General features: G+C 42.5%; 1 protein-coding gene across 3 annotated transcripts in view; it reads right to left on the reverse strand.

Annotated features, from left to right (window-relative positions):
- Positions 1 to 13,718, reverse strand: part of SPTLC3 (serine palmitoyltransferase long chain base subunit 3) — a 126,358-nt gene that overhangs the window by 36,490 nt on the left and 76,150 nt on the right. For all 3 annotated transcript variants that reach the window (XM_030872555.2, XM_060284868.1, XM_060284869.1), the window contains one exon: positions 7,190 to 7,409. In XM_030872555.2, coding sequence (XP_030728415.1) covers positions 7,190 to 7,409 — 220 coding nt within the window. The remainder of the gene's footprint in view (positions 1 to 7,189; positions 7,410 to 13,718) is intronic.

Here is a 13,718-nt window from a genome sequence, read left to right on the forward strand (position 1 = left end):
TTTCTTTCTTCTTTTCCATCCCCATCGTTTCTACTCTGGTTCCCTCTCTCGCTCTCTCTTTTTTAACATCTTTATTGGAGTATAATTGCTTTACAATGGTGTGTTAGTTTCTGCTTTATAACAAAGTGAATCAGCTATACATATACATATATCCCCATATCTACTCCTTCTTGCGTCTCCCTCCCACCCTCCCTACCCCACCCCTCTAGGTGGTCACAAAGCACCAAGCTGATCTCCCTGTGCTATGCAGCTGCTTCCCACTAGCTATCTATTTTACGTTTGGTAGTGTATATATATCCATGCCACTCTCTCACTTTGTCCCAGCTTACCCTTCCCCCTCCCCGTGTCCTTAAGCCCATTCTCTAGTAGGTCTGCATCTTTAGTTCCCTCTCTTTAGTTATTTTAATTTTAAATTCTCCATTCAAATCCTTTTTCTTTCCATTTCTAAGTATTTCTTTCCTTCCTTTCTCTCTCCTTTCTTCCCTCCCTTCCTCCCTCCCTTCCTTCCTTCCTTCCTTCCCTTCTCCTCCTTCTCTCCCCACCCCTCGCCTCTTCCCTCCTTCCATCTTTCCATTCAGCAAGTTTGTACAAGGATGTGCTCTGGGCTACGTTCTGAATGCCGGAGCCCAAGAAGAGGCGGAAGATAGAAAGCCTAGTCCCTGGCACCCATTCTCCACTTACATTAAAATCAAAATTAAGTTTCTGTCCATTATTTTGTTTAGTAAATCTCATAAAAACAGTGTTTTCACTGTATCTGAAGAGGATGTGTGTGACGTTGGCCTGAACGAAAGCACTGGCCACATGGTATCCAGGAAGTTCACTTTGACGATGGAGGATGTGGCGGGAGGGTCAGCGAGAGAGAGGTGGTCATTTTCCAGAGTAGCCGCAGCTAAGCTGCTCTTCACAATCCTCCGTGAGCAGCAGCAGGTGTTTTCTTTCTCTGCTGAGAGCTGGTGCCTTCCAGCAGGATGCTGGGGAAGCCAGTGAAGAGGGAACGGGTGGGATGCAGGAAATGGGATCATGGGGCTCATGTGGTCCGGAAAGATCTGTTTTGAGGAGATGATCTGACCTTGAAGGATGGGTAGATTTGGAGAGAGGAGGGGAGAGGCATAGACACGTGCTAAAATTAGTAATAAAGATGGCATCCTAATCAGCACAGGATGGAAGAGTCAAATGGGGGCAGAGGGAGAAGCTACTGCCTCCAAGAAAAGGTGATGAGGGGTTGTTCCCTTGAAGGGAGTTCTGACCGCAGAGTTACAAGACAGGCTGTGGAGACTAGATCACTTGGGTTCAAATCCTGGCTCTGCCACTTAGTGATATGCGACCATGGCCAAGTTACTAAGCCTCTCTGTGCCTTCGTCTCCTCTGAAAAATGAGATAAGGGTAATACTTACCTCAGGGTCCTTGTGAGGATTCAATGAGTTAATACACACACAGTGCTTAAAAAGCATCTGGTACCTAGTGAATACCTGATGCTGTTGGCAATTATTGTTAATGGATTGCCATCTCAGAGATTCTTAACACTGGGAGCATGGGTTGGGAGGAGGGGACCAAAATGTAAAAACTTCTTACAGTGTCTTTATTCCAGCTCCCTTGTAATGCTATAAGGTTACATAACTGCATGTTGGTAGATCCGGGCATCAAACCAAAGATTTTTCAGCCCAGCACTTCCTCCATCCTTATTGGGTGGTTAATAGTAGGAGTGAAAAGAAAGGAAAAGAGAGGCATTCTAAAGAAAGGAGAACCCAGACCTGATGGCAGATTGCATGACTGCCAAGATGGTAGAGCTGACAGTTCATTGATAGACCCAGAGCTGATATTCACTGGCTGCTTGAAGCTCCATTTTGAGAATTTTATGTGTATTTTACATGTATATTTGCATGTATTAACTCAGCTTCACAATAACGCTATGAGATAGGTATTACTTTTATCTCCATTTTACAGGTGGGATCACTGAGTCATGGAACAGATCAGAAAACTATCCAACCAAAAAGTGCAAAAAGTGGCTGGATAACAAGGATTTGGACCCAAACAGTCTGTCCCGAGATTACCGCCCCCCTTGCACCCCCCTTAGCTCTGCACTGTATTACTTCTTCAGACTAGAGGAGCTGGCTTGGCACAGGGTGGGGGCTGGCCCAAGGAGCACAGAGAAGACCACCTTCACTGCTACTTATCCCTGTGGTGCTTTCCCTAATCCACAGAGATTGCACCTCTGGAGGAGGAGGGGAAGAGGAGAATTCCTAATGTACTCAAGTGTTCACAGTTCTAAACCACAGATTGAATTGTATCAGTCTCAAAATATTTCCTGTCTATTACATTTATTTCTCCAAAGAAACTGGAACCTCCTTGAGAGTAGAGAACTGAGTTATATACTTTATTATACACTCTCTTATAATCCATAGTGGTGGGTACTTAGTGGGGTTCTGATAAATACTGATGGTCTAATGGAAAGCAGAAGGGTTTAGGGGCTAAGGAAGGATGGTGAGGGTCCCTGAAGTATAGAGGGAGGTATTAAGCTACATTCTTAGGAACAGGTATAGCAATATTCTTGTAGCCTTGGGGCATTGCTGACAAAGATCAAAGAAACAAAACAAAGCTGCCTTTGATCCCTAAAGGGGTCTTTATGTCCCCAACCCCCAATTTTCCTATCAAATTGAGAAATTTCACAAAGCCAAGGTCACATGCATCCTTAGTTTGAATAGATGCCTCAGCGGCACAGTATCACTTCCTTTAAGCAGTAAGACTGTCTTGCCCATAATCTTATTTCTTTCAGACTGAGTCCAATTTCTCTCAGAATCTGAGTGTGTGGATGGGAGGTAATTTACCTGTGTGGTTCAGAAAGTGGGACTCTTGGAGTCCCCTCAGCAGGACATCAAGGAAGCCTTGGTTCCTGGTTTTCCGATTTCCTCCTATCACTTGCCCACTGGATGCCATGAACCATGAATTACGAGTTAGCTCTGGTCTTAAGGAGAGACCATGTTGTGTTTTCCTTCAGGCTGGGTTAGAGGTCTCTTCAGACCAAGGTTTCCAAGGCCATTAGTAAATGCAAAACCCTGAGCCTGGAGTTCAAGGACAAGGGTGGCTTTTCTGAGAAAGTTAGACAGGAGGCTCTTAGGGTAAACATCTTGGCGTTCATTCCATGACCCCCATTTACTTCAAAGGGCTGTTAAATACAGCCAGGGCTGATCACGCAGGGCAGAGCTGGCTTCTGCCTTCGTCTGGCGCCCAGGCTTCTGGGCTAACACTCACGCCAAGCTTGGCTGCCCAGTCCCCTCCTCCAGAATCTCAGCCCTGCAACCTATCAGTCAGGAGGGTCACCTTTGCTTCATTCATTTGCAAATCTGGTCAGCCAGTGGAGGCTGTGAAAGCCAGTGCTCAACCCCAGGCATGCAAGAGGACTCAGGATCCTTGCCTGAGCCAAACCGGGATCCTAGAAGCTGGGGTCTGCAGTGTTGACCCCATCGCCTCAGCAACTGGATTAACGCAAATTCAAAAATAAAAATAAGGAAACTAGCCCCATCAGCTCAGGCTTTCTTCCAAGAAGCTGTTCATGGCATGGAGCTCTGACAGGTGGAGAGGAGTAAGTACCTGACATTTCACCTGAAGGTCTTGAAAGGAGAGAAAGACTCACGGTGGGGTGTTCATGGATCAGCTACAGCAGCGCCGAACTCACAGTGGGCAAAACAGTAAAACCTTGCTGGCTCTTGAGAGACAGTTTTAGCAGTTTCCCTGAGGTTGGGAGAGTAGGTCAGGCCAAGGCAGTAAACTCCAAGAGTGGAGATGAATTTGTAGGACATTTTGTTACCGGAAGGCTGAAGTGAGGACAAAAAAAACCTCTACTCTCTGTAGTCGTATCTTAGCACCAAACCAATTTTTCTTTTGTGTGTTTCCGAATATTTTTTCTTACGTGACGCATCTGCCTTCACCTGTTCCCTAAAGATTTCTAGAGCTTCCTAGAAACTATTACTAGGAATATAGTCCCTGTGCCACTAACACTGACCTTGATATTTAAAAAGAGAGTTAAGAGCTAGATTTCTAGATTTTTGGACTCAAGTAATTATTTTCAAATCTGAAGATTTACTAGGAAGCCCTAGTTTTATAGTTTTATAGTTTTCTATAGTTTTCTATAGTTTTTATAGTTTTATAGTTTATAGTTTTATAGTTTTCTATAGTTTTATAGTTTTATATAGTTTTCTATAGTTTTTATAGTTTTATAGTTTATAGTTTTATAGTTTTCTATAGTTTATAGTTTTCTAGTTTTCTATAGTTTTATAGTTTATAATTATTTTCAAATCTTAAGATTTACTAGGAAGCCCATGAGCAGAGTGAACTTGAAATTATTAAGATTTCAGAAAAATATAAAGTCCTAGTGTGTGCACTTTAACATTTTTTATAGTTAATTTTGTTGCTTTTGTAGTATTTAGTATCTAGAATGCTGGATATACTTTAAAATATCCAGAAAAAATATGTATGATGAAACTCTGAACTCAAATTATTTAAACAGATACTAGAAAGATTATTTTTTCAAACAAATCTGTAGCATTTGCCCAATCCTATGTCCTATCAATTAAAAAGCATAGTTTAAAACAAACTGAAAGTGAAAATTCTTCAAAGTCCAGGGGCGTAAAAACTATGATTTAAATGGAAACTATACATAATATAAAATTAACTTAATTTGACAAATTAAATGCACAGAGGAGCAAATGCGTAAGTTCCATTAACTCATGGGCTCCTTAGGCTAGAAGGAAACCACCGTTTATCTGGGTTTATCACAGTCTCACCAAAACGATTCCAGACAGGTGTTTACCTGACTGAGTTTTAAATCATCAGGGAACGGCCCATGCAGACACTTTCTCAAGTGACCTCCTATCTCCTGCTCACCCTCCACATCTTGAAAACTACCCTGTGTTTTCTAGGTTTTGCATCTTGCTGTTTCAGGACAGTAGGTCTCCGCATGGGTCAGCCAAACACTCGCTAATTCTTGCTGCCACCTAGTGGTAAATTCAGAGACTGCAGAGTATTTGTGGAGGGAGTAGGGGGAAGGGGAGGGAGAGCGAGAGGGGAAGGTGAAGGGGAGGGCGGGGAGGGGGAGAGGGGAAAGGGGGAAATGATGAAGCCCCTGGGTCTAAGTATGAACAAAATAAGTTTTTTTAAAAGAGCAAAAAATGATCTACATACTTTTATCTCCCTCTTGATTAATGTAAATACTAAATAATTTTCACAATTGCTCAGTATCTACACCAAATCAATAGAAGTTACATAGACAAGAGCAAATACACTTTTAAAATAGTCCACCTGACTTTAGGATGGAGAGTATGTGAGAGAACCATACTGAGCTGGTCCTAAAGGGGCCATCAGGAGCCTTTGTTTAAAGCGGGTATCACTTGAAGGGACTCTAAGGGGGACATGATGACAGCTACCACGTTTGACAACATTTCAAGGATCCACTCGCTTCAGTTTATTCAGGTGCCTTTGGTTCAGGAAACAGAGTTACGCTTGGTTAAAAATTTTGTAGCTCAGAACTTCTGCTAAAGTAATCACAAAGCCAGGTAGCCTGAGTCGGGGGCATGCCTCCTTTGAGACCCTCTGATCCCATTGCTTTGACAGTCGAGAAACGGAAAGTTTAACCTCTCACCAGATTTAGCTGAGTTTTGTAAGATCCTGGGCATTCCCTATGTTTTTAGCAACACCCAGCGAATTCCCACAGAGCAGTGGAAGGACGCTGAACAACAATGCTTTGAGCTCGGAAGAAAGTGATGCTTCTTGAAGGGTAAAGACCACTAAAAGCTCTGGACGTTTTAAGCATTTGCGCATCTCATGGCAGGGTCAGTGGCCGTAATAAAATCTGTTGTTTTAAATCATGGGCTTTCCACAGCCAGACTGTTTTCGCCGTACTCTCTGGTTTTGTCTAACTGGTTTACCAGGAGTCTGAACGCCTGTTCCTGCTGGGGACAGTGAGTGAGGAACCAGGAATTTTAGAGAAGCCATCGAGCCACCGGCATGCACTGCTTTTGAGCCTTCTTTGCCCTCCTCGCTGGAGCCAGCTACACTATCACAGTCTCTCTGGGACAGGTGTAGGCCTGGGGGAGACAGCTCTCAGGATTTGGATTAGACTGTCCTATAAAGGAGCAGATTAACTGGCTCTCTGAGCCCTGAAACCCAGGGGTTTTTTTTGTTTTGTTTTTGTTTTTGCGGTGTGTGGGCCTCTCACTGTTGTGGCCTCTCCCATTGCGGAGCACAGGCTCCGGACGCACAGGCTCAGCGGCCATGGCTCACGGGCCCAGCTGCTCCGCAGCATGTGGGATCTTCCCGGATCGGGTCACGAACCCGTGTCCCCTGCATCGGCAGGCGGACTCTCAACCACTGCGCCACCAGGGAAGCCCCGAAACCCAGGTTTTAATATTTCATTTTCTTTCTCTCCACCCCTTCCCTCTTCTTTTAAAATCCTTTCAAGCATTTGTTTTATTTTAGCAACCCCCTTGGTGGCATTGGCAGTAGAATGACAGGGATAACACTTAACAGTCTGATTCCTTCAGATCAGAATCTTAAGTCACCTAGACAAGGTATCAGAGGATGACAAGATTTGACCCATGGCTTATCCAAAACTGTGGAAGAGAATTAGTTTGCAGAGAAAATCTCTAAAAAAGACATTTCCGATCTTGCTACTATTTTGATTAAAACTCTGAAAACCCACAACTTGTAGCACAGGGTCAGTGTCCTTAGCATCTGACCTCTGCTCACTGTTTCTATCACCCACCTTGCGTTTTTCACGCCACAAAACCCAAACGACTTACAGTTCTGCAGCATCACTTCTGTGGCTTGTTAGACATCATTCCCTCTTTCTGAAATATAAACCCCGCTGCCCCATCCTTTGTCTACAAGACTGACATTCATTCTAAGACTTCTTAGGTACTGCCCTTTCCTTTGTACTGTCTTTGCCTGTGTGCACAGCCGGTGTTGTCTTTTTATGGTCATGTGATTACTCATCACATGCTCCTCTGCGCTATCAGAGAATGAGCTCCTTGACCTTCTGGGCCTGCCATGGCTGTGAACACACGGTGGCAAAGGCTGCCCTCATCAGTCAAGTGTGTTGAACTGAACTGAAGCTCTCAGGGAAATCAGAAGACCCCGCAGACTACCTTCCGAGGGCACTCAGGTTTTAAACAGACACAAGGGATCTGTCTCTTACCTTCCTTCCAGCTATGTAACCTCCCGAGGCGCCAAAGCTTTTGGTGAATGTGCCCATAAATACATCAATATCTCTGGGGTCCATGGCAAAGTACTCCATCACACCCCGGCCGGTCGGGCCCACGGACCCAATACTGTGAGCTTCATCTACGTAGAGGTAAGCCTTGTATTTCTTCTTTAGAGCCACGATCTGGGATAGACGCGCGATGGAACCTTCCATGCTAGGGCATAAGGAGAAATGCTCATCACCCGTGTGTACCCTCCAGGGAAACTGTGTCACTCTCCCTTTCAGTACTTCTCAGACAGTCTGCCCTGACACCAGAAGGGGAAGACAGGGGACATGCCATTCCTTTCTTCTGAAGGCATATTTTATTTGGTGGAGACAAACCTCTCAATCTTGTAAGGCTGCTCTGGCATTATTTCACTTGGGGAAAATAAAGAATTTACATTCAGTGGATTTAAGTGCTTTGAGTTGTTATAGCTAATTCCCAAGTAAACAGCTCACTGCACTGTTGATCAATTTATCCATATTAGTAAAGCCGACTAGCATAACTAGACTGACCATGTTGGAGTCTAGGTATTTTGCTAGTTTTAATTAAATGGCTCTATGTTGATGTATCTTCATCAGCCTGCGACTGTATACCTGGTCAGTTCTGTCTGACCTAAACTCAGTGCTTGAATTGCCAAAGATTAAAAGAAGGAATTAAAAACACACAAAAGAACTTTAAGACATCATAAATTTATTAAAGCATGGGAGAAAGTCCTTAGGGTCTCCTGTTCAGTCCTCACTGAACTCAAAGGCTTATTCGAGGCTTCTGGTGGTGTCCCTTCTTTTCCTTTAGGGCAATGGTTCTCCATCTTGAGTGAGCATCAGAGTCCCTTGAATGGTTTGTTACAACACAGATTGCTGGGTCCCACCCACAGAGTTTCTGATTTAGTAGGTCTGGGATGGGCTTCGAATTGGCATTTCTACCAAGCTCCTGGGAGATTCTCCTACTGCTAGCTGGAGACAGGACTCTGAGAACCACTGCTATAGATCAACTTTTGTTGCCTAAGTGCTTAATTTTTCATGGTATTATTGTAATTTGGTAAATTTACATGGTATTTTAAATTGCAAAAACACTTCTAGTCCTCCAGCAAAGGGAAAGACAGGAAGTAAATAAGCAAGTGAAATGAACATTGATATTTACATGACACCTCTTGGAACCCAACGGATTTAGAAGAACTCTTGTCTTTAATCAGTTCTCAGAACACTTCTTAAGCTGTGTCCACAGCTCACACAGTTTTGACTGCACTGACAGGCGAGTTCTATGAAAACACACAGACTCACACCCTCACCCCCATGAAGGAGCTTGTCAAACAGTTTAAGCAACCCATCAATTTAGTTCAAGAACTAGTCAGTTGACACAAACAGAGTTGAATTTCTCCCTTCTTCTTAATTAGCTTATGTATTTATTTAATGTATTAAAAAATAATTTAAGTGTTAGGTCGATTCAGTCAAAACAGTCCAGCTGTTACGTAGTTACCCAGACCAACAGGTGTTGGATGCTTTTTCTTTTTTTTACAGGACTTTATTTTTCAGAGCAGTTTTAGGTTCACAGCAAAATTGAGTAGAGGGTACAGAGATTTCCCATATACCCCCGCCTGACATATGCATACCCTCCCCCACTATCAACATCACCCACCGAAGTGGTACATTTGTTTCAACTGATTAACCTACGTTGGTACATCATCATCTAAAGCCCATAGTTTATATTAGGGTTCACTCTTGGCATTGTATGTGAAACCAAGCAGGACCCTGTGGGGCTCCTGGGCACAAAAGCCTTCTGTCCCCTGTTTCTTATTTGTAGGAAATAGGTTTCAGCTTTCATGACCTACGCTGAGTTCCAAAGGGCAGGTTCAAATAGTTGCTAATCAGGGAAGAGAGGGGATGCAGAGACAAGGGAAGAGCAGTCAAGAAACAACAGTGCGGCCTTGGGTCAGGGTCCTGGTTCTGCCTCAAGGGATACACATAACAATATCTTCGAGCTCTTCTCATATTTACCCATTTGCCAACTGAAGGACATTTTGGTTGCTTCCAAGTTTTGGCAGAACTAAAACCTCCAACAAATGGAAGATGTTAACTACTTGATGAAGCACTCTTCATTCCAGAGAGGTCAGTTTGATAACCTCCAGAACCACAGAAGCTCATCAAAAGACCACCAAAGGCCAGATTAAAGGAAGGCAGGCCCTACATACACCCTGAGCCTTATCAGCAGCTCCATCCTTGAACCATTGTTATAAAACTCCTCACCAAATCCCCCCAGGTTGGGACACACAGTTTTGAGAGCATTAGCCCCTGTGTCTCCCTTGGTCTGGCAAAGCAATAAAGTTATTCTTTTCTACTTCACCCAAAACTCTGTCTCCAAGATTTGATTTGGTATTGGTGCACAGAGGCTGAGTTTTGGCATCATACGTTCTATGGGTTTGGACGAATGCATAATGACACGTATCCATCATTATAACATCACACAAACTACTTTCACTGCCCTAAAAATCCACTGTGCTTACCTACTTATCCCTCTCCACACCCAACCCATGGCAACCAGGGATCTTTTTGCTGTTTCTATAGGAATGCCTTTCCCAGAACATTATGTAGCTAGAATCATACACTATGTAACGTTTTCAGATTGGCTTCTTTCATTCAATAATACACATTTAAGTTTCCTCCACATCTTTTCATTGGCTCCACAGATCATTTCTTTTTAGTGCTGAATAAAATTCCATTGTCTGGATGGACCACAGTTTATTTAGCCATTTGCCAACTGAAGGACATTTTGGTGGCTTCCAAGTTTGGGCAATTATAAATAAAGATGCTACAAACATCTGTGTGCAGGGTTTTGAGTGGACACAAGTTTTCAACTCCTTTGGGTAAATACCAAGGAGCATGGTTGCTGGATTGTATGGTCAGAGCATGCTTGTAAGAAACCACCAATCCGTCATCCAAAGTGGCTGGACCATTTTGCATTCCCACCAGCAGTGAATGAGAGCTCTGGGTTACTGCACATTCTCTGCCAGCGTTTACTGTTGTCAGTGTCTCAGATTGTGAACTCCTAACAAGTGTGCAGTGGTATCTCATTGTTTTAATTTGTATTTTCCCTGATGGCATATGATGCGGAGCATCTTTTCACATGCTTATTTCCATCTGTAAATCTTTGGTGAGGTATCTGTTAAGGTCCTTGGCCCATTTTTTAACCCGGTTGTTTGTTTTCTTATTGTTGAGTTCTAAGAGTTTTTTGTATCTTTTAGATAATGATGCTTTATCCAATGTATCTTTTGCAAATATTTTCTCCCAGTCTGTGGCATGTCTTTCTAATGCTCTTGGCATTGTCTTGCAGAGAAAAAGTTCTTAATTTTAATGAAGTCCAGCTTATTACACTTGTGCTTTTCACAAGGTCATTCTGAAAGGCTGTTTTCAGATTTTAATGACATGAAGACCAAATAGAGTCATCTTCTCTTATAGAAGTTTGCAAGTTAATTCCAGTATTTTCTTAGAGTAATTGCTTGTTAAAGTTGTTTCCATTGACGGGGAGGAGGTCCAGCCGGCTGACTGCCTAAGCTGAGATGGTAGCCACGCCACTTACTAACTGAGGACTTGGGCAACTTATTTGCTCTTCACTGCCTCAGTTTCCTCGGATATAAAATAAGCATGATGATGACACACTGCTCATAAGGCCTTTATCAGAATGACTAGAAATAATATTTGTAAAGTGTCTGACGTATAACGAGCTCCCATTGGGTTGTTCTTGTTCTCAGGTGGAGCTTAGGAGGAAATGGTAGCAACGAGACCTAATTTGAGAAATTGGGAGCCCTTGACAACGCTCTGTGTTGAATTTTCCAGGAAGAAAGCATATGGGTGTCACACATAATAAATGGCTGTATGCCCTCAAAATTCTAGAATCTTCTCATCTTTTAAAATGTTCTAAATTGGTAACACAAACACGCTAAAAGCCTGACATGTCACAAATAGCCATTCTTTGTTCTGGAACTGAGTTTGGCAGGAACCGGAGTTAATGTTGAACAGTTTGCAGACACTCCGGGCAGCTAATTAGCCATCTTTGCTTGGGCCGATCTAGCTGATGTGAGGAGCCCGCTCACCTGGTTTATATTTCTTCCTCGAAGATTAATGACTCCACAATACTGCTGATTTCAGGAGTTAATGTAGGGCACACATGAGTCCTAGAGGGAATTCAGTTTTCATAAAGAGCTATATTTACCCACACTAAGTTTTCATTCTCTCAATGTGACCAAATTTGAATTGAACCTTTCCCTGTAGTGAGATACTGAGTGTGGTGTTTACATGAAAAGGCTATCTATGTTATTGCTGCAGATTGCTGTCAAAGAACACTGTGCCAGAAACGATTTAAAAAAACCCCAAACAAACCTAAGAACAGTGTTTTATTCTTTCTTCCTGAGTGGAAGGTTGTGTTTTCTTTTGACTTGAATAGAAAAAAAAAACAACTAAAATACAACTGTAGGTAAAGATAATTCCACCAGTTAATGTGAAGTTCTGTGCAGGGACTTGTATGATTCTTAAACCAGCAAGTCAGTGAATAATTTCTTTATATCTTTTCTATTACATAATGTATTAGCTAAGTAACAAGACTCCTTTTTGAAATCTCCCTCTCACCACATTCTCCTCCACCTATAAACCATATTACCCACTGGCAGGATTGGGATTTAAACCACTGGGTTGCCAACTTACACGGTGGAAAAATCTCCTTGGTGGGCCCTGAGTACAACCCAAGGGGAGAAAGGAAGGTGGAAAGAAAGGGGAAAAAAGGAACTAAGCTTAATTAAAAATAAAGTAACTACTGTTTTCTTTGTCTTTGTCTTTGTTTAAACCACAGAGGTATAGGTGAGAGTTTAACACTGAAGATCTCAGTCCTTAAACTTACATTATTTTGGGCAGGAGAATGGCTTACATTCTTAGAGAAAATGGCATTCTGAGATTTCAACCTTTGTTTATATGTGTATTTTTGGAAAAGGTTGGATAGTATTTCTTGATTAATTTTATTTTGAAAGTTTGGGCTCCAGCTATGCTAGTTTATACCCCCAGTTATTTGGGACCTCTCTGCCCATCTCTAGTGTATTTTTGAATAATTTTGAGATTGTTTGACCACCATGAATCAACCACTAGGCTTCTCAGAGACACAAAACTAGAAGACTGTGACTTTAAAACAAGACTTAAAAGAAAATGCAGGTGAGAACACTAAAATAATACTATTGTACCTCTAAACCCCAAATTATGGAATCATGGAACTCTACACTTCAAGTTTCAATCTCCCAATTTTACCGATGAAGAAACCGAGCCCTAGACATGTTGATGCTGAAAGGCAAATGGATGACCTTGCATTTTCCACATTTACTTCATTGAATGTGGACACATGGGCTGATTCTTCTGTTTACATTGGGCCTCTGTCCCAGCAGGGCCACCTGGTTTGAATCCCAGCTCTGATTATCTCAGTTATCTGCCCAGGGGCAAGTTATCTAGGTCTTGGAACCCGAGTTTCTTCATCCTCACAATAAACTTAGGAGTACTGGAGGCGCTTACTCAAAACAGCACATGTGAAATGTTTAGCAATAACACATGATAAATGTGAACCCTGTCCTCTGACACCCATCCTTCAGGAGTCAAACAGCTTCGGCATGCAGATGGCCTATTGCTTTCTGAGTTGCAACTTCCTCAACTGAAAATAAATTCAATGATGAAGACAGCTACCCTTGGTTGTGGGTTTACGATGTGCTGGGCTTCTCGAAGCACTAGCTTATGTGATCTCATTTAATTCTTACAAAAGAACCCTATGAAGGGCACATAGTTATAGGCAACAACACAGGATCTACACCCATGTCCCAGGCCTCCCTCCGAATCCTGACTCCCCTATAGTCTGTATATAAATATTAATACATACATGATCTATGGATGACGATATTATTATTGCTACCATTATTATTATTATCATAACTGCTTTTGTGGAGTTTACTGACTTCTTGGATTTGGTATCTAGCCTTTTCTACCTTGATACCTACCTGAAACTGTCTGATTTGGCTGACTGCTCTTTTTTGGAGTTTTGAAGAAATTGATTTATGGGAGCTGTCTGTGGTAGGGTGACTTTGCCCATGGGGGCAAACCACAGCCAGAGATAAGAGAGATCTGGGAGTGAAACTCTAAGGAGGTTTTGTGTGAATTCTAACAAGGTATACATCCATAATACATCTCTGGAAAGTAAAAGTACATTTGTGAACCACTGGTTTCACATTCATAACCCTGGCCCTTTGGAAAATCTTGTGGGAAATAATTTCATTTTCTGGTGAGAGCAGCAAATGAGAACATCCATATGTTCCAGAACTCTACTCTAGGCCAGTCTTATTTTATGGACGAGGAAACTGAGGTCCCAGGAGGTACTGAGGCCTGTTTAAGAAGGGTCCTGTTTCCTATCTATGAATGAGTGCCTTTAGGTCACAGTCTCATTTAAAGACAAGATTCCTGC

The sequence above is a fragment of the Globicephala melas genome, chromosome 15 (genome assembly GCF_963455315.2).
Source record: "Globicephala melas chromosome 15, mGloMel1.2, whole genome shotgun sequence".
In the NCBI taxonomy this organism is placed as follows: Eukaryota; Metazoa; Chordata; class Mammalia; order Artiodactyla; family Delphinidae; genus Globicephala; species Globicephala melas.